At 36.7% G+C, this 25,155-nt stretch overlaps 1 protein-coding gene across 2 annotated transcripts in view; it reads right to left on the reverse strand.

The window, feature by feature from the left end:
- Window positions 1-2,375: 2,375 nt before the first annotated feature.
- Window positions 2,376-25,155, reverse strand: part of LOC131047367 (metacaspase-1) — a 62,317-nt gene continuing 39,537 nt past the window's right edge. For both annotated transcript variants that reach the window (XM_057981343.2, XM_057981273.2), the window contains 4 exons: window positions 22,314-22,644; window positions 11,288-11,408; window positions 3,395-3,601; window positions 2,376-2,721 (listed from right to left, as the gene is read on the reverse strand). In XM_057981343.2, coding sequence (XP_057837326.1) covers window positions 2,662-2,721; window positions 3,395-3,601; window positions 11,288-11,408; window positions 22,314-22,644 — 719 coding nt within the window. In that variant the 3' untranslated portion in view covers window positions 2,376-2,661. The remainder of the gene's footprint in view (window positions 2,722-3,394; window positions 3,602-11,287; window positions 11,409-22,313; window positions 22,645-25,155) is intronic.

Below are 25,155 nucleotides of genomic sequence, written 5' to 3' on the forward strand. Positions count from 1 at the left end.
TTGGCTATGAAGTACAAATAAAAAAGGGAAACCAAACCCTAATCAAATTTAAAATTAGATAAAGCATCGAGGAAACACAAATATGAAGAACCTTACTTGAGAAGGCAAAACACTAGGGGGTGTAGAATAAGTTGGGTTCACCAAAAAATGCTTGTTTTATCACACCCTAATAAATTTGTCTGAGATAAGTCAAATGCATACATACAATGAGCAAAAAATAACCTAGATAAATAAGTTGGGGCCAATCATTACCATTAAATCAAATGAATGTGTAAAGTTAAATAATTCAATCTAATACTTCTCTCTACATCCAATTATGAGAAAATAATGTGATAGATCTCAATAACTAGTTTGTCTTATTTCCAAATGTTTAGGGATTTACATTGTGAAGTGCTTCAAACCTTAAAAATTTAATGTTTATTGCTTTAGTTCACTTCCACTCTTGTGGTCCTCGACGAAACCTAATCTTCTATGGAAACCTAGTCTTAGTTGTATGAGTTTGATATTACAAAATCTAATCTAATTTACTTCACTCACCTTGGTTGTAATATTTGAGTTGATGTAAGGATAGGTAACGTTGATTAACAACTTTGGTGAATATGTTGGTTTAGATGCTTGGACAAATTGATGTCATGGTTCTAAGAAAAAAATAAGGATAGAAAGCAAGCATGAACCAAGAATGATGTCATAATAAACAATGCAAAGTAGATTCTCCTTAAATACAAGAACTAAATACACAAATCAACATAACATGCTTTAATTCTACTCACAACTATTGAAGTAGTTAGTGATGAGTCAATTTAAATTTGTAATTTAAAAGTGCAAGGTTTATAATTTGAAACTATGAAAGTGACCTATGTGAAGTTTGCACCTATAAATCTGATGTAGGTTGTTAAATACTAGAGCTAAGGATTAGCAATACAAATCTGGGGATCACTAAATGAAGGACTCAAGATATGAAATATCATGAGCCAACTTCACACAATCATGCCACTTGTAAACTAATTATTGTATTTATAACACTAATCAATGTGGACCCAAAACATAAGAAAAAAGAGCATAGTTATGCAATTTTCACCACTACAATATTATTATTTGTAGAATTTGGATTTGATTTTGTGAAATTCAGCATTACAATATTGTATGTGTTGGTTTTCATGTCAAAGTCATCACCAATACCATCATCCTATATTGTTATTATGTTATATAGGATCTACATGGAGCCTCTAGAATCACAAAACGACACATGCATCGCTCAAGCTATTCACAATTTTTAAATTTAATGGAGTGCATCGAGATGGTTAAAGCTCTAAAATCCGAATGCCAAAGTCACAGCATGTTGAACACCTTGAATTCAAAAGAAGTTTTCTCATGATTGCCCTTATCTCACTAATAATGCCACTTAGATTTAAACCCTTCCCTCTCAACATATTTTTTTTATTTTCCATTTATTTCAATATGCATAGTTCTCCCCTACTTTAAGTCATCAATGACACATCTTTGTGAGATTTTAATATCTACAAAACATGGTCTCCAAAAGTTGATATAATGGGTATCATATAGATGACACCTAGGTTAAATAGGTCGTCTACCATCTTGTTACCTTCCTATCATACCAATATAGACCTTATCAATAATCCAATTCTGGCTAGCTCCCTTTAATGCGAACTTTGATAATGATTCGAGAACATTCTACTACCAGGTTTGTTCAATCACCTCCAAAGACGTGCGCTCACTACGCTATATATAAACATATGCTCTTCCTAGCAGAGCTCTACATTGCTTTTTGATGTCCCATCAAAAATTTCAAGAAATTGCTTTCCTGTGATTTGATTTACTTCTACTAATCCCCATCTCCAAAATAAATATGTATTTATTTATGCTTTATTGCTTGGAAATTAATTATGTATATATTTTATTATTTTTATCAGATAAGTTTACATGGATACCGATTTAAGTATGAAAGAGTAATCCAAAGGACAGTAGCTCCACTTCAATTCCGCTTTTTATATGACCAACACCTTTGCTCTCTACTCCTTTGGGAATAACATCATTTCAATACATTTTTTCATTTCTTAGCAAATCTAGTTCATTGGCATCACTTTCATTTAATAACCTGCTCAAGAATAGCTTTTTTATTTTCTTTTAAATCAAGCACATTTTGATTTGCCTTGACCGACCTATGTAATGTTCTACAGATTGCTGTAATATTATCCTCATTCCCTTGTTACTTGCAGTCGGCCCACACTGAAAATTTTCAGGCACAAAATGGATGCGGGAGGCTATGATGTGAGTATACACAATTTTCTAGCACATCGTCACCAAAGAGTTGCCAGGCATTTGTCGAAATATGCACTTGACAAAAGCTACCAACATGTCCATGAGAAAAACCTTTCTTACTGCAATTAAATTGTTAAAATGTTACATAAAAGAGTTTTAACATGTTTGTGCACACTCCAACCAATTGAGAAGTATATGCAAATTAACATATAAACTTCCAAGCTTCTTCTTATTGAATGTCTCCAAACCATCGTGAAAGAGTGATGGAAAATACAAATTAAAAAGCAACTCTATAAAACAACAGAACAGCTTCTTCTAACAATATTCCTTGCTCTCTGCCAAAGGTCAAACAAGACAGCATTTCTTTGCATCAGGTTACCTTCAAAGGTAAAATGGTTTAGCATGGATATCAAATGGTTCTGTGGATGTCAGCTGAGGCTCCTGCAACATTTGACAATCAACAATCAGGGCAAAGGCAAAAACACAAATATCCATTTACATATCCCGTTTGAAAAACTCAAATACAGGAGAGAGACTTTTTGAATTGAATATAGAAGAGATTGTGAAGTATTTTGATAGATCTTGAATTTCAATGAATGAAACAAGAAAATAAGGTAAACTTCAGTTGATTTCCACTTCCACATTCACGAGTCCAGATGAAATCTCTAGATCAAGGAATAGGAATAGGTAGGATAAAAACTATGGAGTGAACCTATAATTCTAGTAATGATGCACCATGGCACCGTCTAAGCAGAGAACTGTAGACCAAAGCAAATTGTCCAATATACACATTATGAAATTCAAATTACTTTAGACTCAGCAGCAATATGCACATTCATTATCTATTCTGAACTAAGCAAAAGTTAGTTAATTTTTGGCTATGAAACAGCTGGAAAAGTTATTCTAATAGATCGGTAATTCAACAAGGTCAAATAGCAGCTACTCTTAGGACATGGAGGACATAAGTCATAAAGTGTTAACGTCATGGTTTATTTGCATGAACAAATTTTCTATGCTTCAAATTTTATTTGATAAAGCTTCCTAGCTTTCTAATTATAAAATAGATGGTCCTTCAATCAATGTTTATAAGAATGAGAATTAAAAGGCTTATTACCTGGGTAAGTCCACCACTATAACTGCCTCCAGTTAAAAGCATGGTGATCAGACTAGTCACAGGGCCACCACCAGAACTTGCCCCTGTTTCACGGATGGTATTACGCATTGCATTCAAAAGACTTCCATAATTTGTTCCAAATCCTTTCTCAATTGCTTGAATAAAGCAATACGTCATGGCTCCAGTTGACGTGATTTTTGACAGAGCCTATACCCCATACAAAATTTACAAAATATAAGAGCACAGAATAGCTAAATTAGAAAATAACCTGAACATCAAACATCTTGGTTCAGAAGATATCTGAATCAAAATGAGAATAAATATTCAAATAATCCTAACTTGGAAGAATCCATAGAAATTTGGCTTCATAAGAAAGATTAAAATATGGCAATCTAAGAGTATACCATAGTTGCACAATAGTACCAAATTTTCAAAAAGCATCAAATCTTTGGATGCAAGGAGGAAAGCAAGCATTTATTTACATAAGATTTCAGTAACATTGAGGCTTTTCTCATCATGTTTATTCCCATAAATTTTTCCGTTCATTCTTAATTCACTTTATGGATTAATTCATGTTAAAAATAAAAAATCTGAAATGAAAGTTGCCACAGCTTTTCTGCACTTTAGGTTCCAATTAATTCATTTTTAAATGTAGTTTATGATTATGGTATGAATTTTTTCTTGTTGATCTTCCAAAACAAGCCTTTCTGAGAGGTGGCAGTTTGAATGTTGCAAGGAGGCCATCAAACAGACAGTTTCCATCGTGGATAATTCCATATCACTTCTTCACATTTTCAGAACATCGCACATAACGTGATGTACAGGGCAGCAGATCATGCACAATGACACCAACAAAAGAGGTGAATAGAGATCATCTCTTCCTTTGTGAAATTAACTAAGGATAGGCCAAGCCATCTTTTGATATGTGGGCACATCGTAATCATGCCATCTGTAATAACCAAGAGTACAAATTAAATTTAATAGGCTGAAGAGATTATGCTTCAACAATCTTTAGTCACTCTAATTTATTTACTGGTTTAATGTGGTACCGATCAACATCCTATTATCCTAGAGTCACTCTTTAGAAGACCAAATCAAAGTTGGTACATAAAGACCCTTGAGGCTTATCTCTGTCCAGGAAAAGGTCTTGGTAGGTTTCCCAAGTTTTCAAGAAGCCACATAAATGTGCTTGCTTAGTTGGATTCCTATACCTTGTTATGGAGATGCTGACATGTGGCACACATCCATTAAGTTAGTTATAAAGAAATTAATTATATTAGGTAATTAGAAGATTAATTCAGGTTTAACTCTGTCTTGAGTATGATATTGTGTCTAGGATCTCTTGGAGGTATCACTTGGAGTGGATTCTTCCGTAAGGATTATTGTTTGGTATTACTCTACCCTAAGGGTTTATTCTATTAATGCATAAATTGGATATTAGGGCATCTTGGCCCACAAACATCTCTTGTGTTTTGTGAGATTTACCTTCTACATTGTCTTATTACCATTGTTATAGTTGTAAATCTTACCAAGTAGTATTAGAGCTACAATTTGGGCAAAAGTGAAGAAAAAATTGTAAATTTTTAAGATATGTCATATCTTCCAAATTATTGTGATTTTTCTATAATCTTTTTACTTAAGTTGGAGGATCAGATATTTAGATCATCAATATTTAGTGAGTTGTTGCAATTTTATGGTTTTCAGTAAATTTTCTCTCCAAGCTGCAAATCATGCATTTTTTCTGATATTTTTACATTTTTGGAAAGCTTGTTAAAATTCATTAGGGGTATGTTATGCACCATTGCATAAGGATATGTCTTCTTCGGATGATCTGGAACAAGCTTTCCTAGATAGATGAGTACCAAAATAAAAAATAGAAGTAAATGATGGAAGAGACAGAACAAGAACAAGAAAATGAAGAACTAGAAGATGAAGAGAAAGAAGAAGAAGACCTAGAAGGAAAAGGAGGGGAAGAAGAGAATATGAAAGATGTAGGTACATGCATTTTAGTTCTGATGAAGAAAGATTCACTCCTTTAATTTCATGGATGTATTCAAAAGGCAGCGGTTATTGTTTTTGTAAACCCTAGCAACAAGTGTAACTTTGTCAACATGGAATTGGTTAGAAAACTACAGGTACAAGCAAGTTCAAGTTCAACCGGTTACCCAAAACTTGTTCCCTGCTAACAAAGTATCCATCCGAGCACAGGAGGCAAGAGGATTTCTTTCTTCGAGAGAGGAGTTCTCACTCTTTCTACCACCCGCCGTAACCCCCGCTTGTTGAAGGCCCAAAGAGAAGTTACCCGCCATCAAGGGTGTGGGAAGCTCCTGCCTACTATAAGGTTAGGCCAGCCCCAACCCTTGCCCTCACCCACGGTGAAGTTGAAAACAATGCAATCACTTGGTGGTAAACCAGCCAAGGACAAGCTCAAGAACTGAATAATGCAATCACTCAACCGCTTGTTCAGCGGAAGGACTAGAAATGAAATTACAATCAACTCTACCGCTTATCCAGCGGGAGGACAGTATTACAATATTCAAAATAGGCGGCAAAGCCAGCCTCTTCCACTTATGCAGTGGGACTAAGAGCAATAATCCAATTAGATAGCTGTTAGTACTACTAACCAGCTTTACAATGCACAATATGGATTACAATTTAAGGGAAATCACTATTCCAAAGATAGGCGGCAAGGCCAGCCTCTTCGACTTATGCAGTGGGACAAGAAAGAACAATAGAAACTGCTGTTAGTACTACTACTAGCATTACAATATGAATCATAGCATATAAGAGTGATGAACCAAGTGCAATAACATGACCAACAGCTGTAAATGAAACCAAGTCCTTTCTCTTCACACCAATGAACTCACACACCCCAAAACCAACTCCAAACACCAAAAACTCTAATTCTGATAGACTCCTAGCACGCTGAAAACACACAGACCAGCAACACCAAATCCCACTAAAACACTCACAACTCACCCTCACCCAATTCTTAACCAAATGACACGAAACTGAAAGCAAATAATCACTAGGAGGTAGGTGATCATTCCTAGGACAACAAAACATGGCAAACCGACCCCAATAATTTATGCATGCATTCCAAAGCGCTCAGCCACATGGTGCGGCCAGCTAAGGTACGATTTTGCAAAAATAAAATCCAACACACCATTTTAAGCTCTGTAAACTTGCAAAATGAATCGACTAAACCATAAAGAAAGATAGATGAAATACCCAGAACGAGGAGAATGACACACTGAGACTTGCGACCCAAAATCCACTTCAGCACACTCCGCGACTAGCAACAAGAACACAATACAGCACTCCCAAAAACCAGAAATCTAATATATAAATCTGCAACATTATCTTCAATCCACTCCTCTGAATGAAGAGCAGTCTCTAGCTCGACTAGTTGATGTATTGCAAGCAAGAAATCAAGCTATGGCTAGGAAGTAAGCGTTCCCCGAAGCTTTCACTCTGCATTTCAGTAACATTTCATTATAAAAAATCTTGGATACCAAAAACAAGAGCCCAACACTCTTATTTATAGACTTTGTGTCTCAAATTCAAATTCACATTCCCTCCAAATGAACGCCAAACCCAAATGCACATTCACTGCACATTATTTTGAAATTACATTTCATTTCTCCTCTCTCCAAATCGACCTTCTCATAGGAGCAAATATACTTTATAAAAATGACAATAAAATCATAATCTGGCATCCAAGGTAGATAAGTGAAATATATTATAAAATTAACTTATTTCTCCATAAGGCGTCCATCTTGCCTTATTAATATTTCACTTTATAAAGTATTTTTCCTCAACAATAAATCGCCCAATATATAATTAAGGAAATGACTTAGATATCAATATAACTTAAGCAATCCCTTTAAATTAAATTGTCCAACCTTTGCCTTAAGTTATAATTTAATTTAAAACACCATTTTTCATCAAATACTGAACCTGCCAAAACAAGCTCCATGGATATGGGGAAACAAGTTGAGAGAATCACCCTACTAGAAATAGTCACTGAACTGAGCTGAAGAACCCTTGCCAGGAATAGCACCAAAAAATGCTTGGAAGACCAACTGCTCAAACTGCCCTGCCGGAAATAGCCATCTGAACATGCCTGCTAACATCCTGCTAAAAATAGTACTTACTAAAAATAGCATACTGCTAAAAATAGTAAGTGTTTCCAAAGTGATTTTAACCACATTTTGAGCAACCGTCGCACTTACTAAAAATAGTAAGTCCAAAAAAAGTCATCCGATGTAGATGCATGTCGAACCATCTTGAAGCTCTCTGAAAAGCCAGAAGGAATCGAGAATCCAAACTATCAAACTCCCACATACACCCCCTGAAAACACCAAAGAATACTCCTAGAAAATAGGAAACCCTAATTTTTGCTACCAACTAGCCTATGGGCCTCCGAAATAGGCTAACAGCTAACTGAACTAATCACTATGAAGAAAGGGGCATTACACTTTCCACTAATCTTATTCCCAGATTCCACCTTTCAAGCAGTTGTTTACACAAAAGATAAAGTCATTATATACGATTCATTATTTACCAAAGCGAGAGGCTAGTTGATCAACGAATTTATTTGAAGGAGAGCTTTCCTTCCCTAGCGTTCCATGGCGAGAGTTACATCATGGAGATTTTTTTGGATATATGAGGTACGAAAGGACGAGAAATAAAGCACTATCGAGGACGGGCAATAAAGCCCTATTGAGGACGGAGGGCTCACCCGGCCTAAGAAGGGTGAGGACGCTAAAACATAGGGTTTGAATTACATAAACTTCCTTCCTACCCCAGTGCGGTTTCTTCCTCACCCAACCAAGCCATCCAGCCACAAGGGAGGAGGGTTATATAAAAGAAAGCTACTCATACTTATATTACTACTACCAAGTATGAGCTATCATAAGTAGAATTGCAAACAGGAATAGCTCTGCTTGGACCTGTTGATGAGATGTTATTTAGAGATATGAAGATCATCGATATTTAGATTGAATGGACACTTGACAGCTTGCTTGGCTTAGGCGAGGGCCTTGCTTGTGCACGCCGACTGGCCACGATGAAACCCAATCTCCTGAGCTTCCTTGTGGATGGGTTCGGGCTGCCATCACTTGATACAGAATAAATGAATGACCGGTGCACTTTCTAAGCTCATAAGTGTGCACTTTAGTGCATTTATCCTTGGGGGTGGACATGTTACGTATAGAATTGCACATACTGGCTAGTTCGGGTGCCTCCACTCAACAACCGAAGGAGTAGTGGGGGGGGAGATCACGAGTGGGAGAATTCCCCATCTGCTCAACTTCTCAAGAATTACTCGGTCAGGGTACTCGGGATGAAGAGCTTTTACTATTCCACGATTCATAATTCCAGCCGGTCCAGCCGGAGATAGCAAGTGAGAAAAACATGACAAATTTTCGTCCATGGTATGATGCTAAAACTCAATTAATTGCCGAACTTGCACGTTATCTAAACTATGGTTATCTAAAACTAATCTAGGAAAGTCTCTCTCAACCGAAATTGTGCGTATGGGAACACTGTGGTTGGCACGAATAAAAGAAGCGTACTTGAACAAGAGTTTAGTTAAGTGGTCACTCCTGTTCCTATGTTTGGTTTTCATCGCATTCTTAACAGACCGAATCCTGCAACACAGCCTAATTGATTTCGAGCAGATACCAGGGAATGATCCAACATCCCCCATGCTGCCGCCTTCGTGCTGGTGGTTTAGGGAGTGCTTGGTCAAAAAGCTTTGGTGGTTCTTGGGCTTGTTATTTATCATTTCTGGTGGGACTGTTTACCCTTCTGCTTGAAGGGTTGTCAAATCTACAAGATGGATTGTCATCGGGCATTGAATCAGGAGATGTTGGTGAAGAGGTAAGGGCTCCCACGAGTACGGCATCCTACTCGACTGAAGAGCCACAGCCTTCGCGGGAGGAAATACACTCGGGTGTACCCACGACAACTATTCCCGTTGCTGAGGCAGTGAACTCGCTCCCCAAAACGACTAGGGAACAAGTAATTGCACCAAAGGCGAAGTCAATTAGTTCGAGAACTGATGGTTCCGTGACCATCACGATGAATAGCTCAGACAGCAGGGAAGTACCTGAGCTATTCGGTACCACAATAGCTCTTTGGTTAGGTATTGGGGCAACGTTACCTATCGATGAATCTTTAACTCTAGGTCTTTTCCAATTTGATCTAATTTAGAATATCTTAATATAGGAGAGGAGGGAAATCTTTTGTTTATATATCTAGGGAGTCGTTGCTTTAAGATAAAGAGTCTCTCCCTAGATATATTTTTTTATCAAATATTTTCTAATATTGTTACAGAATGGTCAAAGATTTATTCCAGAAGAACTTAAAAGAAGGGAATGAATGGGGAGATTGAATAGAACTCTTAGAAATTTAAACCGGATTCCCCAGTGAATCAATTTGAATATTTCGCATAAATTCCAAGATTTCTTTGACAGATTGTTCCCCAAGATGTTTTATTTTCATTAAATCTTCTCGACTGTAATTCAAAAGGTTCGATACTGTATTTATATTTGCCTTTTTGAGGCAATTATATATCCTAGTAGAGAAGTTTAATTGGTCAATATACATTTGATTGAAAGCTATTCTCTTCGTATCAGTCGATATATGCAAAATAGGTAAGGAAGGAGTAATATCATCTCTTAGACTGTCACAGCCAGGACAATCAAATAGTGGGTAAGGATATTCAATTTTTGTAAGATTTAAAGCTCTCCATGGATAAACATGTTTTGCATTCAAAATTGCATGCTTTGAATATGGATGGGTTGGATATTGTTCTTGGCTATCCTTTGTTAGAATCCTTGGGAACAATAAACATTAATGTGCAGAAAAGTTCATGAAGCTCTGGTATAGGAGGAAAAATATTACATTACAAGATATTACACATAATGAAGACCAAAGGAAAGTCAAGCTAGAGAGAGTGAAGAAGTGATTGGAGAATGTACCAAAGAATCAAGGGGCAAACAACAAGAGATAGACATAAAAAAAAAGAGGAAACCATCATGGAGGAATGATAAAAGAAAATTGGAATCAAACAAGTGAAATGAAATGGGATCTAGGTATAGTAAAGCCAAAACCACTACAAAGATCACCTATGGACTGTTGGATGATAGGACATGGCATCATATTTGTAATGACTTGCGGCAAACTTGCTATTTGGCTTCTTATGTTTCAGGGATGAAACATGTCAAGGAGGGATGACATGTTATGTTCCCACAAATATAATATTATATTGTCATTAAGTGGATGGAGATGCTGACAAGTGACATGGATCCTTTAAGTTAGTTATATTGAGAAATTAATTATATTAGTTAATTAGGAGGCCTACTTGGGTTTAGTACTTTACCCCTCCATTATGTTATTCTGGAAGAGGTCTATATAAATAAGGTATCATTTTAAGGATGTGTGTTGAGTATGATATTGTGTTTGGAATCTCTTGGAGATATGGTGTGGAGTGGATTCTTCCATAAGGAGTATTGGACGGTGTTACCCTATCCTAAGGGTTTATTCTATTTCTACATATATTGGATATCAGGGCATCTTGGCCCACAAACATCTCTTTTGTTACATTGTCTTATTGCCATTATTATAGGTGTGGACCTTACCATACCTAACCATTTATTCAAATAAACATAGCTGAATTTGTTTTTCTCCAGGGACAAAAAGTAGGCAGCCAAATCAAACATTATAGTATAACTTATATTAGAATAAAAAACATATCCTAACATCTATTTCTGATATATCCTAGAGAACCTATATGACTACGTGTGCATTTTATGAAACACAACCATGCAAGAAAATTATACTTATCAAAGAATAAACATCAAGAATAAGCACAGGAAGATATACCGATGTATCAGCAGAAGTTTGGTTGTCATCACATCCACTAATGGAAATGGCTTCCCCACCATTTGTTCCTTTCCATACACCTGTCCGTGGGCGATGGTCCTCCCACACAAACTGCCCATTCCTGTATATATTAATAGAAAATTTATGCAGCTTTGTTAAAAATAAAATACAGAAACCCTAAGGAAATTAATGACGCTCTGATATATCAATAGCAGCAGTTCATATGATAAAAATGTTTAAAAATGAAACGAATTTTATCTAATGTAAAAAAGAAAAATCACTTAACTAGATTGATTTTTCACTTTCAATAAGAAATGAATTCTCTATTATTATATCATGAAATAAATCTTTTAACCTGTTTTAAACGTATAAAAAAGCATGGTTGAAGATACCATGACCATGAATAAAAGGTATTCCAGGACACTAGACATAAACATCTTTTTTCCAATTGCTTTAATACAAACCATAACCACAATTAAAAGGGTTAGAAAAAGGATATAAGAGCACACATCACTAACAAATAAAGGCATCTATTGGATCTTGTGTTTTTCCATCGCATATATTTTCTGTGTACCCTAGACCCCTTCTGTCTTACATTTCACTGTTTTTGCATCACACAGACAGATAGGAAGCAATCCCTAGCCATCCCCAATCAAATTTTTACAAAGGCTGTTGTAACTGGTCCAGCACAAGCTCAAGGGGATATTTTGGAAATGTCCCCAAGTTTCAGATTTTTGGGGGCACCGCTAGGGATTCCAATAGTTGGGAAAGCATGTCTTCTCTTGTCTGTTTTGAAGACCACTTGCAGTCTGATCCTTAAATTGGTCAGCTAAGTCAGACAAGTAGTCATCAGCAAATGGATTTTAATGTGAAGACTTCATAACACCCCTTTCAAGCACTTTCACCATTAACAATAGCTGTCGAACATTTAATGGCACATGCAAACAAGGAAAATAGAGATCTTGACAGCTGCTATGGGGAAAATAAACATGTTCACATAAATTCACTTGGAAGAAACTCACTTTAAGTTAGAAAACTCCAGCCTAGAGAGCAATTACTCTTTGTTCCACTATTTGGAAAAATAATTACAGATGTATAGATGTAAAATATAGTTCCTAGAGCTTAATTACATGTACAATATACTCTAAACATGACTGTCCTGCTTCAGCCACCAAGCAATAGTAAAAAATGGCTACCAAATCGCCGAAAACAGAATATTATCTCCCTTTTTTGTTTTTCTCTTATGTTTTTTATTACAATTGGCATATTAATGCCTTAGATTCCCAACACAAAAAGAGATCCAAAAGAGACTCTCTTGGGCATTTTAAACAATTTATATTTTTTTTAAACAATTAAAATCACTACTTGAATATTCCTTTGCATACAACCAGTTTCAGTGCAAGAAAAATGATTGTGCCAGTCTGATAACCCCAACAAATGACCCAGTCGTTGTCTACATGTCAAATATGACTGATAGAAGCCAAATCATGCCTTTACCAAACTGGCAGCTAGTGGGAAAACATGCCAAAATAGTTTTAAAATGTGCTTGTAGCAGTCCCATTACCAGCACAGACCAACTTGCAGAATTCATAACTTTTGCATATAGATTCAAAAATAGGTAACATTTTTTTAGATCACACAATTTTTCAAGAGGGAATTCAACTATGCAAACCATTTTTATTTTTGGGTGTCATTTGAGGTCTACTTTTGGGCCTGAAATAGTCTTGCTAATTCATGAGATTTATGGAGACCACAATGGTCCAACTTCTTCCATGATGCTTCCCTCATGCTATAAACCATTCCCCCATTTGTGCCCAAAGGCAAAGAGAATTGGTCCCCATAGTGCATAAGATAAAATCATAACACTTCCACCATCGAATAGAACACCTGCAGCACTGTACAGGACACTTGTAGCACTAAACAGAACACCTACAGTAGTTGAAGGTGAACCTATAGTACTAATATAGGTTAACTTTCATAGTTTTCTAGTGCCTTGTTTTCAGACCTTCCAGATCCGACCAACTTATACCTAGGGAGCTTTTCAAAATTGATGGAGAAGCACTAAGGATCTCTTCATCTTACCAAGGTGCCATACTGCCCTGCACCACAGGACACAGAGAACTAGGCTTTTCACTGCCCTTCCATTATTTTCTGGATTGTTCCTAGCAATACATCACAATAAATAAAAGGAAAACCACCTACATTAACTCTTGAAGGCATCACTCGAACGCCTAGTTCCTTACCTTCATTCAAGTGTAGTCCCTTGGCCTCAGTAACACTTCTTCACGCTGCTCTTTTAGAGTCTGCAGCCTCCACATATTCCTTTCTCCAACTCCTTTGCTCTTGTTGAACAAATTGAACTTTCTTCTTCCATTGAGTGCTTGGTCCCTTCTTTGTACTCAACTTACTATCCTCTTAAAGGTCTTTGGCTTCTTCTTGGAATCCTTCCTCAAAAACATAGCCTCACAGTGGCTTCTCAAACTACAAATTTTGTAAGGGTTTGCTTCCCAATGTTGCATAACAATATGCACTTTTCTTTGGCAGTAAAAAGTTAGAAACACACAATGGAAGTCTTCTTCTAATGCCTTATCTTCTTTCTTGGACTCCTCAGGCTCAAACCACTCGTTGGGTTGCAAGTTTCTTTGGGTCTATCTCCTATCTTATAAGATGATTTGCTCTCATCTCATGTGTTTTTATCCTTGTCTCTTGGATGTCCACTCTTTGGCTCCTACTCGCTCTTACCTAAATTTTTCCTCTTGTGGAATCACAACCTCCTTGAAAACCTACTCAAAGGTTAAAGATTTCAAATCCTCTATTGCCTTAACAAAAGAACATACGAATTACATTTTATAACGCTTTTTCTTTCTTTGATGACTTGAGGACTTTGTCCATCCCTGCACTTTTTGTTGCAGCACTATTGGAACACCCTCCATCCTCTTGAATGCCATTCAAGAATTCCAAACCAATATGCAAAGGTATCTCAATAAACCCTATGAGATTGACCATTCCTTGGCAATTCTTTCCAAGCCCATTTCTATTATTCCCCATTTGGACAACATCCTCTAACCAAACCACTTAGTGCAACTTTAAAAACCGAAACAATTCTCTAGGGGAAACAAATAAATGCACCTAGAACCTTCATTCAAGTGAAAATAGAGGCATTATCAATTGTGCCCATGCTTCGGTTAGCTATTGGTATTGGAGTTAGTTGCCACAGGTCATTTTTCTTTGGGGCAATGTGAATTTGGATATTTGAAGCCCTGCTAAGGCTACATAAAACCACTATACATCATAAGATTAGCGGCATCAAGATCCTAGTTCACTCCTATAGTTTTATTCTCATTTGAGGATTCCTTCAATTATAAATGCACTACAGTAGTGTGTGTGTGTGTGCATGTGTGTGCGCATGATTGTTTGTTTTCCACGTTTTGGGTAGTATTCTTGTGCATCTTGAGGTAGACTACTTAATTAAATCCATAAACTGATGGAAACAACATAGCTACTCCGGATTGTTAGCACATATTTTTACAAAATATTTTGTGCTATATATGGATGCCCTTTTTCCTATCATATGAGCATTTACTGCTGGTGTCTTATATGCAGGAGCATAACTGAAGAAAATGGAGCTGTCCAAAAGATCAAATGCCTCATGAATGGTGTTGCTAGTGCTCCGAGCCTATGCAGATGGAGCAGTAGACCAGACATTAGAAGCTTCCAAGCAAACGCAGTTGTCAGGGGTCGCGTGGCTGCAGACTAGGCTCAGAAGTTTTCAAACAAAGGCTCAGGGGTAGAACACATGCAATAGCAAGGGAGGCATACAACCATTTATCCCACATTGGTTGGGAGAGGATATTTTTTATATTTAAGTGCAAAGTCACACACATCCTTAGTGTCAAGAGCTGGAAGGCTTTTGGCAAGTGCTAGCTCAGCGATGGTGGGCCCCCCGCATGCGTGCGCATCTCAAAGTGCCCAAATTTTACAGCAGAAGGGCAAATTAAAGATCAACCAATTTGGGCAGATTAGACGGTGATCGCAGGGGATCTGACGACCATCACTATACCACAAGATAGAGATGCATGCTGGTTTATCCCCGCGACTTGGCGACAAAGCACGTGCAGAAAAGGGGAGGTTAACGAGCATGCAAGTTCGAGATTGATCCAACGGCGATTGCTATACCGCGATAGGAAGTTGCACGACCTATATCTCCCGTGACATAGCGACTAGCAAGGTGGCAGATGAGGTGTCGTCCCGGTGGATCTGCAAGCGAATCAAGATGTGCCACGTGGCAGAGCACAGAAGAAGAACCCATGTCCAAGTGGTGGGTAGGTTGATCCGCAAGCGAACCAAAACATGACACGTGACACGGATGGATAAAGAGAAGAGAGAGCCGCCCATGCAAGGTTAAAGGCCGAGCAAATAAGGAAGATCGGACGGTCGGCCAAGTCGATCCGACGGTGGTCGCTATAACGCGATCGGAATATGTGCGATGTTTATTCGTCGCGACATGGCGACCGAGTGGTGGGGCCCGCTAAGGAAGCAATTCAGGCCGAACTGCTGCTAGGTGACAAGGGAGAACTTCATTCTGGCAGTGAGTCCGATCGTGCTAAGGTGGCAAGATAGAGACCCCTGAGCCAATCCAGAGGTGACACGTGGTGGGCCCGGCAGATGAAGTGGTGCACAAATGGACTCACAAAACAATTCAGAAATAACACGTGGCAGAGCACAGAAACATTTAGGCCGATCCCCGATGACATGGAGAATCGGAAGGCGGAACCATTGGTATTTCCTATACCGATAAAGCAGACTTGGAGGTATAAAGCATAAAAGTGCATCGGAGTAACATCGGGACTTCGGGAGGAATAGAAAAAGGCTATTCCGACCCCCGATGAAGATAAAAGCGCCTGTGGGGATATCGGTATGAGTTATCCGACAAAGTAACATAGATTAAAGACTCATCAGGACGTCGGGAGGAGTTTTATGCTATGCCGAATCCCGATAACATTGTTACGGCGGATGGTGAATTGCAAGGAGGTCTTCGGGGAGAGTTATACCGATAAAGCAGAAAGCTTAGGTAGAATGCGGATTGAAATGTTGAGGTCATCGGGCATCGGAGGGACATAAAATGAATTAGGCCGATACCCGATGGATTAAGAGTAAAAACCGAAGGCGGGTGTATCGGGGAGAGTTATACCGATGGACCGTGAAAGCAAAAGCAAAGCCAAAACAGAAGGAGTATCCATCGGGATAAAATGAACCATCAGGATAGAAGAAAAATTGCTATCCCAAGACCCGATAAGTCGGTCGGGGTAGCTTATGCCGATACAGCCGAAGGTAAGTTTTTATGTTTGACTTAATGAATACCTAATTTTCTTTCTCTCATGCAGGATTTGTTTATCGAGAAGACAATGGCACTGAGGAGTATACAAGCGGAAGAAACTACGGGAATGCCTGAGATCTCAATCCGTGAACTTAGTTGTTTGTCATGTTGTAATTACATGTTTTCAGGTTGCAACTTAGGTAATCATTAGGAATAGACGCATCGGTTTGAAGCTTGTTCGCATCCCTTCAGTTATGTATATAACGGGATACCAAAACCGATGACGGGGAGGAGTCATAAGAACAAGATACTGCTGTAAAGATTGAATATCATTTTGTATTAGAGAAGTCTATAGGAAGAAGAAGTATCATTTTGTGCAAGCAATTTGTAATGGAGTATCTACAAGTGCAACTTATGTATGCAATTATTTCCTGAAGATTAATATACAAGGTTCGCTGTTTCTTTTTCCAAATATTGTGTACACTTTTGTGTTGATGATTATCTTTGTCCTCTTGATAAATCTGTTTATAGATTTGCTATGATGTGAATCACCTGCCATTGCATTAAGTGAAAGATTGAGTTCTTATTGTTTGTGTAACGCATACTGAACCTTCATAGTTGATGAGAAATTGTCTCTTGAGTTGATAAGATATTTTGTCCACAAAGTGTCATATATATCCCTGGATAGAGGCACTGGTCTGTTATTGATTTTTTAAGGTTTTGGTTTGTATGCATTCAAGGTCCTTGATAGAGAAACGTTATTCCCAAATCCTATATGAACTGATCTATGCAGATTTTATTTAAGTCCTGAAAGCAATCTCATTTTCAATATACATTCACAATCATTTCTTTTCAAAGCATTCAGTTAAAGCACATAATAAAGCATAGCTGCAGAACAATAATTTGTCAGTTGTGTAAACTTGCTAAAAGGTTTAAATCCACTATAAATAACCTCTTTTGTACTTGAGAGGAAGAGGCATACCCACCTAGGTTCAGTGGAGCCTAAAGTGCAGAGGGATTTGGTCTTTGATCATCCCTGTTTGTTGGCCAAGGCTGTTTGGAATACTTGAGGATTTGGCAAGTCTTTTGGTTTTCCAATCTGTGGTTTTGGGAACCAACACGGATCAAAAAGTTAATAGTTATTTTCATTGGATAAATAATTAATATAATCTATGACATTTATTACCCAAGAGCGGATTGAATGCTTTTTTAAATAAGGACATTTCTATAAATATCTTCTTAGAGATAATTTTTTACTTATAGTTTTATAACAGGAACTATCTTTTTCTATTTTCTAGCTAAGATATTAACAAATCTTCCCTAAAGATAATCGAACAAAGGTCAATGCATTTCAGTTTTATTCAGAGAATTGTTGGCTTAGGGTCGAGATATCCAAAGATCAAGCATTTAAAGGAAGCACGTTTGTTTTAAGTTTAGAAAAAATTATGTATGTTTTAGATTTTAATTTTTTTATTATTATCAGGTAAAAGCAGGTTTGGGTTTCAGAGCCCAAACCCTTTTACAAAAAGAAAAAGATCATCAGGACAAGTTCACATAAAATAAAGAAGAAACTACAAGTAGGGACCAAAAATATAGTCCCGCTGAAACCAAGCTGAGAGCCAACAATACAGTAAGAAGAAGTAACAGCAAACAAGCAACACAGCAAAACTTAGCACTGAGGTGAGGAGAGGTCATTCAGAGAATCCACAATGTCCATTCCTTTCTTAGGAATTCCAAGTGGCCTTCCGCCACCTCCATATCGATATCTCCCAACATCTTCTCCTTCTCCCTCTTTTTGATATCTAGTTCTTTTATTTAACTCTCATTCATTTTAAGAATACTGTCCCAGAGCATGGTCATGCTAGCAGTTGAGTTTTTGATAATAGTTCTACTAAGCTAAATAATATTGTTCAAGAAATCCTTCAAGGCAACTTGGTTACCTTCAATCCTAAGCATTTTGATTTTGATTTTTTCCAATTCTTTTCAGATAATGCAAATGTCACAAAGCAGGTTCCAATGGTCCTTGCTAATCTGAACCTTAACTTGAGGTTGGGGCTTGTCACCATTTAGTTGCCAGTGCAACTTGTCAACTCTAATTTTCATTCTTCCATTCTCATTCATGAACCATTTTAGAATGTTGTGCTCAAGATTTAAGTCCTATTCAAGGGAAACCACCCTGTTTTTTAGCACAATGATAAGGCATCTTTATTCATGCTGACCTCCTAAACCTTCAAATCATCTTTTATAGGGTCTAATGATTTCCCCTCCTCCAAGAGCTCTTCCAGAGTGTTCTTTATACTCTCCTGACCATCCTTGCTGTCTCCTGAGAAATAAATTTTACTATCCCCTTTAGCCTCTTAAATCTTGAATTCCAGAGCAACAGTCTCTTAATTTGTAGAGCCTTTCAGTGTTCCCCCCTAATCACCCTTGTTTTCAAGACCACATGCCATGTTTTTTCCATTTCTACCCTAGTCTCATGACCCATCATAGGAGAAGGCCCAAAGGAATTTTGATGGTAATACACTTAGGAGGATTGCTAACTAAGTTGAGGTCAGCCCTAGATAGCTCTGAAGGGTTTTCATCTGGCTGAACCAACTCCAGCACCAACACTCTCGAGGTAGTTTGAGGAATTGTAGATTTAAAATTAACCACTTGATATGCAGGAAAATTAAACCCTGGTGGAGCAAAACCACTGCCTTCTCCAACCAAATATTCAAAACCAAGCATTCCAAACACATTAACAGGTAGAAAGGAAAGCCATCCAACTTCCTAAGGCTGAAATGATTCAACAGGGTGAAATGATTTGAACAAACACATTTATACCTGTCCTCCAAAGTAATGTATTTGACAACTTGGGTACTCAACCTCGTTCCATGGCTCTGGAAGAGTCTCTGAGATATCCAACTTTGGATTTGGTTATTTTGTCTGTCTCTAAGGAATGTCTTGATTTCTTCATGTTTTGTTTTCTTGGCTTTGAAAACCTTTGAAGCATCCATGGCCATTCTTCTGGCCTCCACTATGCTATCTTCACACACTTCAAAACAGAATCCTTAAACAGTAATTGTTCTTGCCTTCCAGGATTTAGCAAACTCCATCAACAGGACCGAATCATAGTCATTGATCCTTCCCATAAATTGGGTGAGGTCACCTCTCCTTACGATATGCTAATTTGTAGCCTTCTGTCTTAAAACTTCACAGAGCAGAGGTTCCATCTGAAGTCTTTCACCTCCAGTAATGAGGTTGAGACTCCAAGTCCTTATGTGATTTTGGCACTCTTCTTCAAAGAGCCCTTGAGGGAAACTGAAATCAGAAAAGAAATTTAAGGTTTTAATTTTTAAATTAAACATATTTGTTAATAGAAAATTTTATAAACTACTATTAATATTAAATATATTTAGGTTAGATTTTAATATTTAAATTTATTTAAATTTTAATATTTTAAATTTTTATAGTATTTAAAATAAAATTAAAAATTGCATATTTAAATTATTTGCATTTAATCTCTTTTTTCCAAATCTTATTAGTTCACAAACGTGTTCCAAATTTTATCTTCAGCGAACTCCAACATAAACATGAACCTTGTGACAGCTTTCTTCAGCCTTAGTTACATGTTCTAAAGCCATCATGTTTCAAAATCACTATTTGTGCCTTCCACATTATCTCAAATATCTCATGTAACCTAAAGTAGTCCAACAATCTATTTAGCCTCCCATTGCATGCTTAAAACCTATTCTATTTTAACATCATATCTCACTAATGTTACATGCTTGAGTTCTTCTAAATCAATATTAAGTGTGTGTGTGTGTAATTCCATTACATTCGTTAGCCTCCATTGCATGCTTGTCTGCCTGAGATATTAGAACTCAAGCAAGCATGCAATGGAGGCTAAAGAAAGTTAAAGAGTATATATATATATATATAGAAAATTCCATTCTTCCTCATAGTACATGATTTTTGTTATCATTTTTGAGTAACCAATAAACTCCTTTGGAAGGGCATGGATCATGTCCCCATCTGGTGACTAGATTTAGATATAATATAGGCACATCCTAATTCATTTATTCATGTATGCTAATTTGAAATTGCAGAACTGTTCCCATACTAGTACCCATATCACATGTGTCCAGGTAACTATGCAGTGATTTCAGTTGTACCATGTTATCAATGGCGAACTGAAAACTACACCAACCAAACGAAACATATGAGAACTTACAATTTTCATCCAAAATTTATTCCTACAAAAATGTCATAACTTGGTTGAGAATCTTGAGGTAATTATCTTCACTACATAGTTTGCAGAACCAATGAAATACTTTGAGATATGTTTCCACTGATTGCATTACATAGAATTATAGAAACAGAGAATGCAAATGTTTAAAAGGTTCAGGATATGCCTAGGATGAACTGGGCATCCTAGATCCTACAGCTAAGAAAAAAACAGAAATTTATAGGGAATTGACAAGCCACATTTGCTACATTTTACATGTTTTTATGACAAGTCATATACATCTAATTTCCTACAAGTATTTATCTTGAGCTAAATCTGCCCAAAAAATACCAAAAAACAAACTGTCTGAAACAAAGGTTGAATTGTTCCCTCTTCCATCCCTTTGTGTTAAGATTGTTTAGAATGCTCTCAACAGTTCTGTTGCTCGTATGATTGTTCAAATAGATCCCACAGGGTCATGTATGACCATTCAACAGTGATTCTATCAGTGGTGATTATGTTGAAGGATTATTGAACATCCAAAACCAGTAGTAAAGCACATTGTTTTGGCGATTCTTCCAAGCAAAGAAAGCTTGTTGAGAATTATGGAAGTACTAGAGATGTCAAATGTGTTCCGGGAGGCTCAATTTGAGAATCTGAGTTGTAAATCATGCATTGATCTCTATTCTCTTCCCACATTCGTTTCAGTTTTTCCTTGCTTAAGTTCATTCTAGATGACAACTTCTCAAATTCAAGCACTTAAGCAAGCATTTGTCATTTTAATGCACGCATAATTTTTGTTTCCAACAGCAAACATAAGTAGAATTCAGTCACATACAGGTAAAAGAATTAACATACTTTTTGTCACACTATATATTTTGCAAATTGAAAGAATCATATACATACTGGTAGCAGCATACAGGGGGTGTGAATCTGATTTATAGCACTGATGGCATGTATCTAAAAATGCGCACATTGCAAATTGAATGAAAGATGTAGACAGCAACCCATAGCTGTATCAAACCTCATATTTTGGCCTAATGCATGTTGATTTCAATAGGATATTCTATTGAATCAGCCCATAAGGAGATTTCAATCCACGTTAAAGAAGTGCACATTCGAACATTCAAGTTGATTTCGGATCAAATTTTAATCCTAATTCAAACTGAAACCTATTGATTACAATAACTATGAAATACACCAAATCAACTATTATTTTCTATGCTATTTAATATCAGACTTCTGATGGATCATTGTGAGAACAAAGGCTAGTAATAGGCATAGAAGGTAAACATTGCAGAAACTATGCATAAAATAATTCCAAACATTTTATAAATAAGGCAGTACATTCAAAGTAGATGCTTATAATAGATATTCAGTCTGAAAAAGTGTCTCAAACAAGAAACTAGTCAAAATATACCAGGGAATTAAGATTGAAATGAATCCATGCAATATAGAAGGCTTCTTGAAATCTAAAGTAAGAATATAGAGATCTCACACACCTGTTTAGTCGGCACAGGAAAGGCAAGTCTAATACTGTGCCACTATGGCAGGCATCAATAAATGCATGAAGCCTAACACCTGGTAGAAGAGGTCTGACTATTGTTGCATTAATTTCATCATCAACAATCATTCCTTGTGTTTCAAAGTCAAGAGGAAGGAGAGTTTCATCAAATCCATCAATTTCATCTCCACTGCGGTTTCTCTGTTGTGACCCATGTCCAGAATAATGAAACACTAATGAATCTCCTGCCTGACAACCTTGCGTAAGCCAAAACAATGCCATCCGCATGTTGTGCTTTGTCGGAGTTCTAAGAGGATCTCTTTCCTCTTCTGCAAAACAAGAACAATTTTGATAAATCTAAGCAACCAAGTTACTTATAATACTCAGAATGAGCAAATAAAATCCATACTGGTCAAACAATTTGTTTTCTATTTATAAATTTAAAATTAGCAATTCACAAATAGGAAATAGCTAGAATTTCTACACAATATGCATAGTAATGAAAAAGCCTTTACAAGTTTAAATTTGTTAAGAAACAACAATTTTCTTAAATGCTCCTAAGTTAGCATTTTATTTAATAATATTAACTTACCAACTTCTCTAGTTCTGCAATATATCTTGTCAGCTGTATTACTATACAGAATATGCAGCTGATAATAAATCTAAAACATTCATGAGAAAGGAACAATCCAGATGAAAACATGGGTAGAAATCCATAATATGTAGACAACTTCCACAATAGTCCCTTAGTCACTTGATACATAATTAGACAGCGATAATTTACCTTCTCTTCAACACAAGTATAGTGGCATATGTAAGTAGATACTTAGACATTTCATTATAAATAAAGAAAGAGATTAAGTTTCATGGGTATACATAGGTAAAAAATGGCGTACATTAAATTTAAGTTGCTATGTTAATTGTGCACAGCCTGTGGCTTTCAAGTTTCAACTGAAAGCCCTATTTTAGCCTACTCCATACAAACATCTAGTGTTGACAATTGAGGGATCCCACTTTAAAACTATGAAAGAATTGTAATGCCTAGTGTTTACTGAAGATCTTTTATAATGCACATAATTTCCTAGAAATTGTCATTCATAAACATCTTATATTGCTATGAATTGTTTTTCTGGTGTATATTCTATGTATACTTTTTGTTGCTAGTGAAAAAGATAGATGTTTCTTACTGATTTGTCCACAACCTTTGGCAGCATTGCCACCTTGAATGAAGCACACCATGTGCATCACAGTTATGCAGTCATAGCTCAGTCATCTATACCATATTACCATAAAAGTAGAGAAAATAAAAAAACTGAGAAAATGGAGAACCACAATAAATAGCTAGAGATCCTGATCAATCAGAAATGAATTGGAGATTGGATGGTTTAGCTAAAGATTTATTACTTCATTCACCAAGAAGCTATGTGAAAGGAATGTGGCATGTGGAGAGGCTTCTAAAGGAAGATTTTACGTAAAAATTGCAGCGAAAATGAGGGGCAGCCAAAGACACGAACAGACTAATGGGAGATTTTCAGCACTCAGATAGCATCGCATTGCAAGTTTAAAGGCCAAACTATGTGATTAATGGGTGCTAAGACAGAACCAAGGGGACGTTCAAGAAAACTCCAAGTAGGAGGTCTGCATCCGAGGTAAAATACCATGCTTTTTAAGAAGTATGTGGGCCTTGTAATGGAGCCGCAATAATCTAAAAGAGTGTCCAAATGCATGGAGACCACCAGGTATAGAGCCTGTGCAGGCAATCACAGGTACTTGTACCTTCAATATTTGATATTTTTTAATTTGATTTTGATTTTTTTATTGTTTGAATTAAAACAACTAACTTATAATGTTTGCATAATTTTTTTTTTTTGGCAAAACATCAAAATTGCATTTTATTTAAGCATGAAAAAAATTTAAAATTCAAACTGGTAAGGTCATGGTGGCTGTACAACTCTAGGCAAAAAAAAAAAATCTTCACTTGGCAATTTTGCCAAAAATTGATGATTTGATAGTTGATTTTAAAGCTTTCGGGCCACTTGAGCGCGGTGGCAGGGTCAGATTTGAACTGAAAAGCTTTGAAAAGATGGCTCCTTGGTTGATTTGGCAACAAACCTCTCATTTCAAACCTTTGAAGATCTGGCCTCTGCTGTCTGATTCAGACAAAACAAAAGGCAAATCTGACTTTCTTGGCTGCTATAAACTCAATGGTGAGCTTACAAATTCTCCAAGAAGTTTCAAAAGACCTGCTATTGGCAAATCATTATATAAACCCCTCAAAAAACTAGCATTTTTTCCCACACTTTTTTGATTCCCCAAATACATCCAATGATGCAAGAGAAGAGAATAATAGTGTGTTTTGAAAAACAACACCTCTACACTCTTAGATTTCCTAAAAAATTGCTAACTCATGATTACTCTAATACTAAGTAAGATTTGGCTAAAAAACCTCCCCAAGATGATGAAAGAAAGGAAATAGAGAAATAAAAAATAAGCAAGTATAAACTATATTCTACTCAAGAGAATGCAAAGCTTACAATGAGCTTGAGAATTGTGATTACAAAGGGAACCCCTTGGTTATATAGGTCAAGTTGAGCAATAAGATGTCATAAGATTATGACAAGTGTCTTAATCTTATGATATGAGAAATAAAGTGGATAAGTATCATAAGATTGTGACAAGTGTCTTAATCTTATGATATGAGACATAAAGTGATAAATATCTCATGTAGACCCAAAGTAAACTTAAGCTAGTGTAAAGAGGACCTAAGTGGAATACTAGCTAGGAAATGGATGTAATGTCCCTTTCTTGGATCACCTTATACTTTGCCGTAATTTCACAAA

The sequence above is a fragment of the Cryptomeria japonica genome, chromosome 2, assembly GCF_030272615.1.
Source record: "Cryptomeria japonica chromosome 2, Sugi_1.0, whole genome shotgun sequence".
NCBI lineage: Eukaryota > Viridiplantae > Streptophyta > Pinopsida > Cupressales > Cupressaceae > Cryptomeria > Cryptomeria japonica.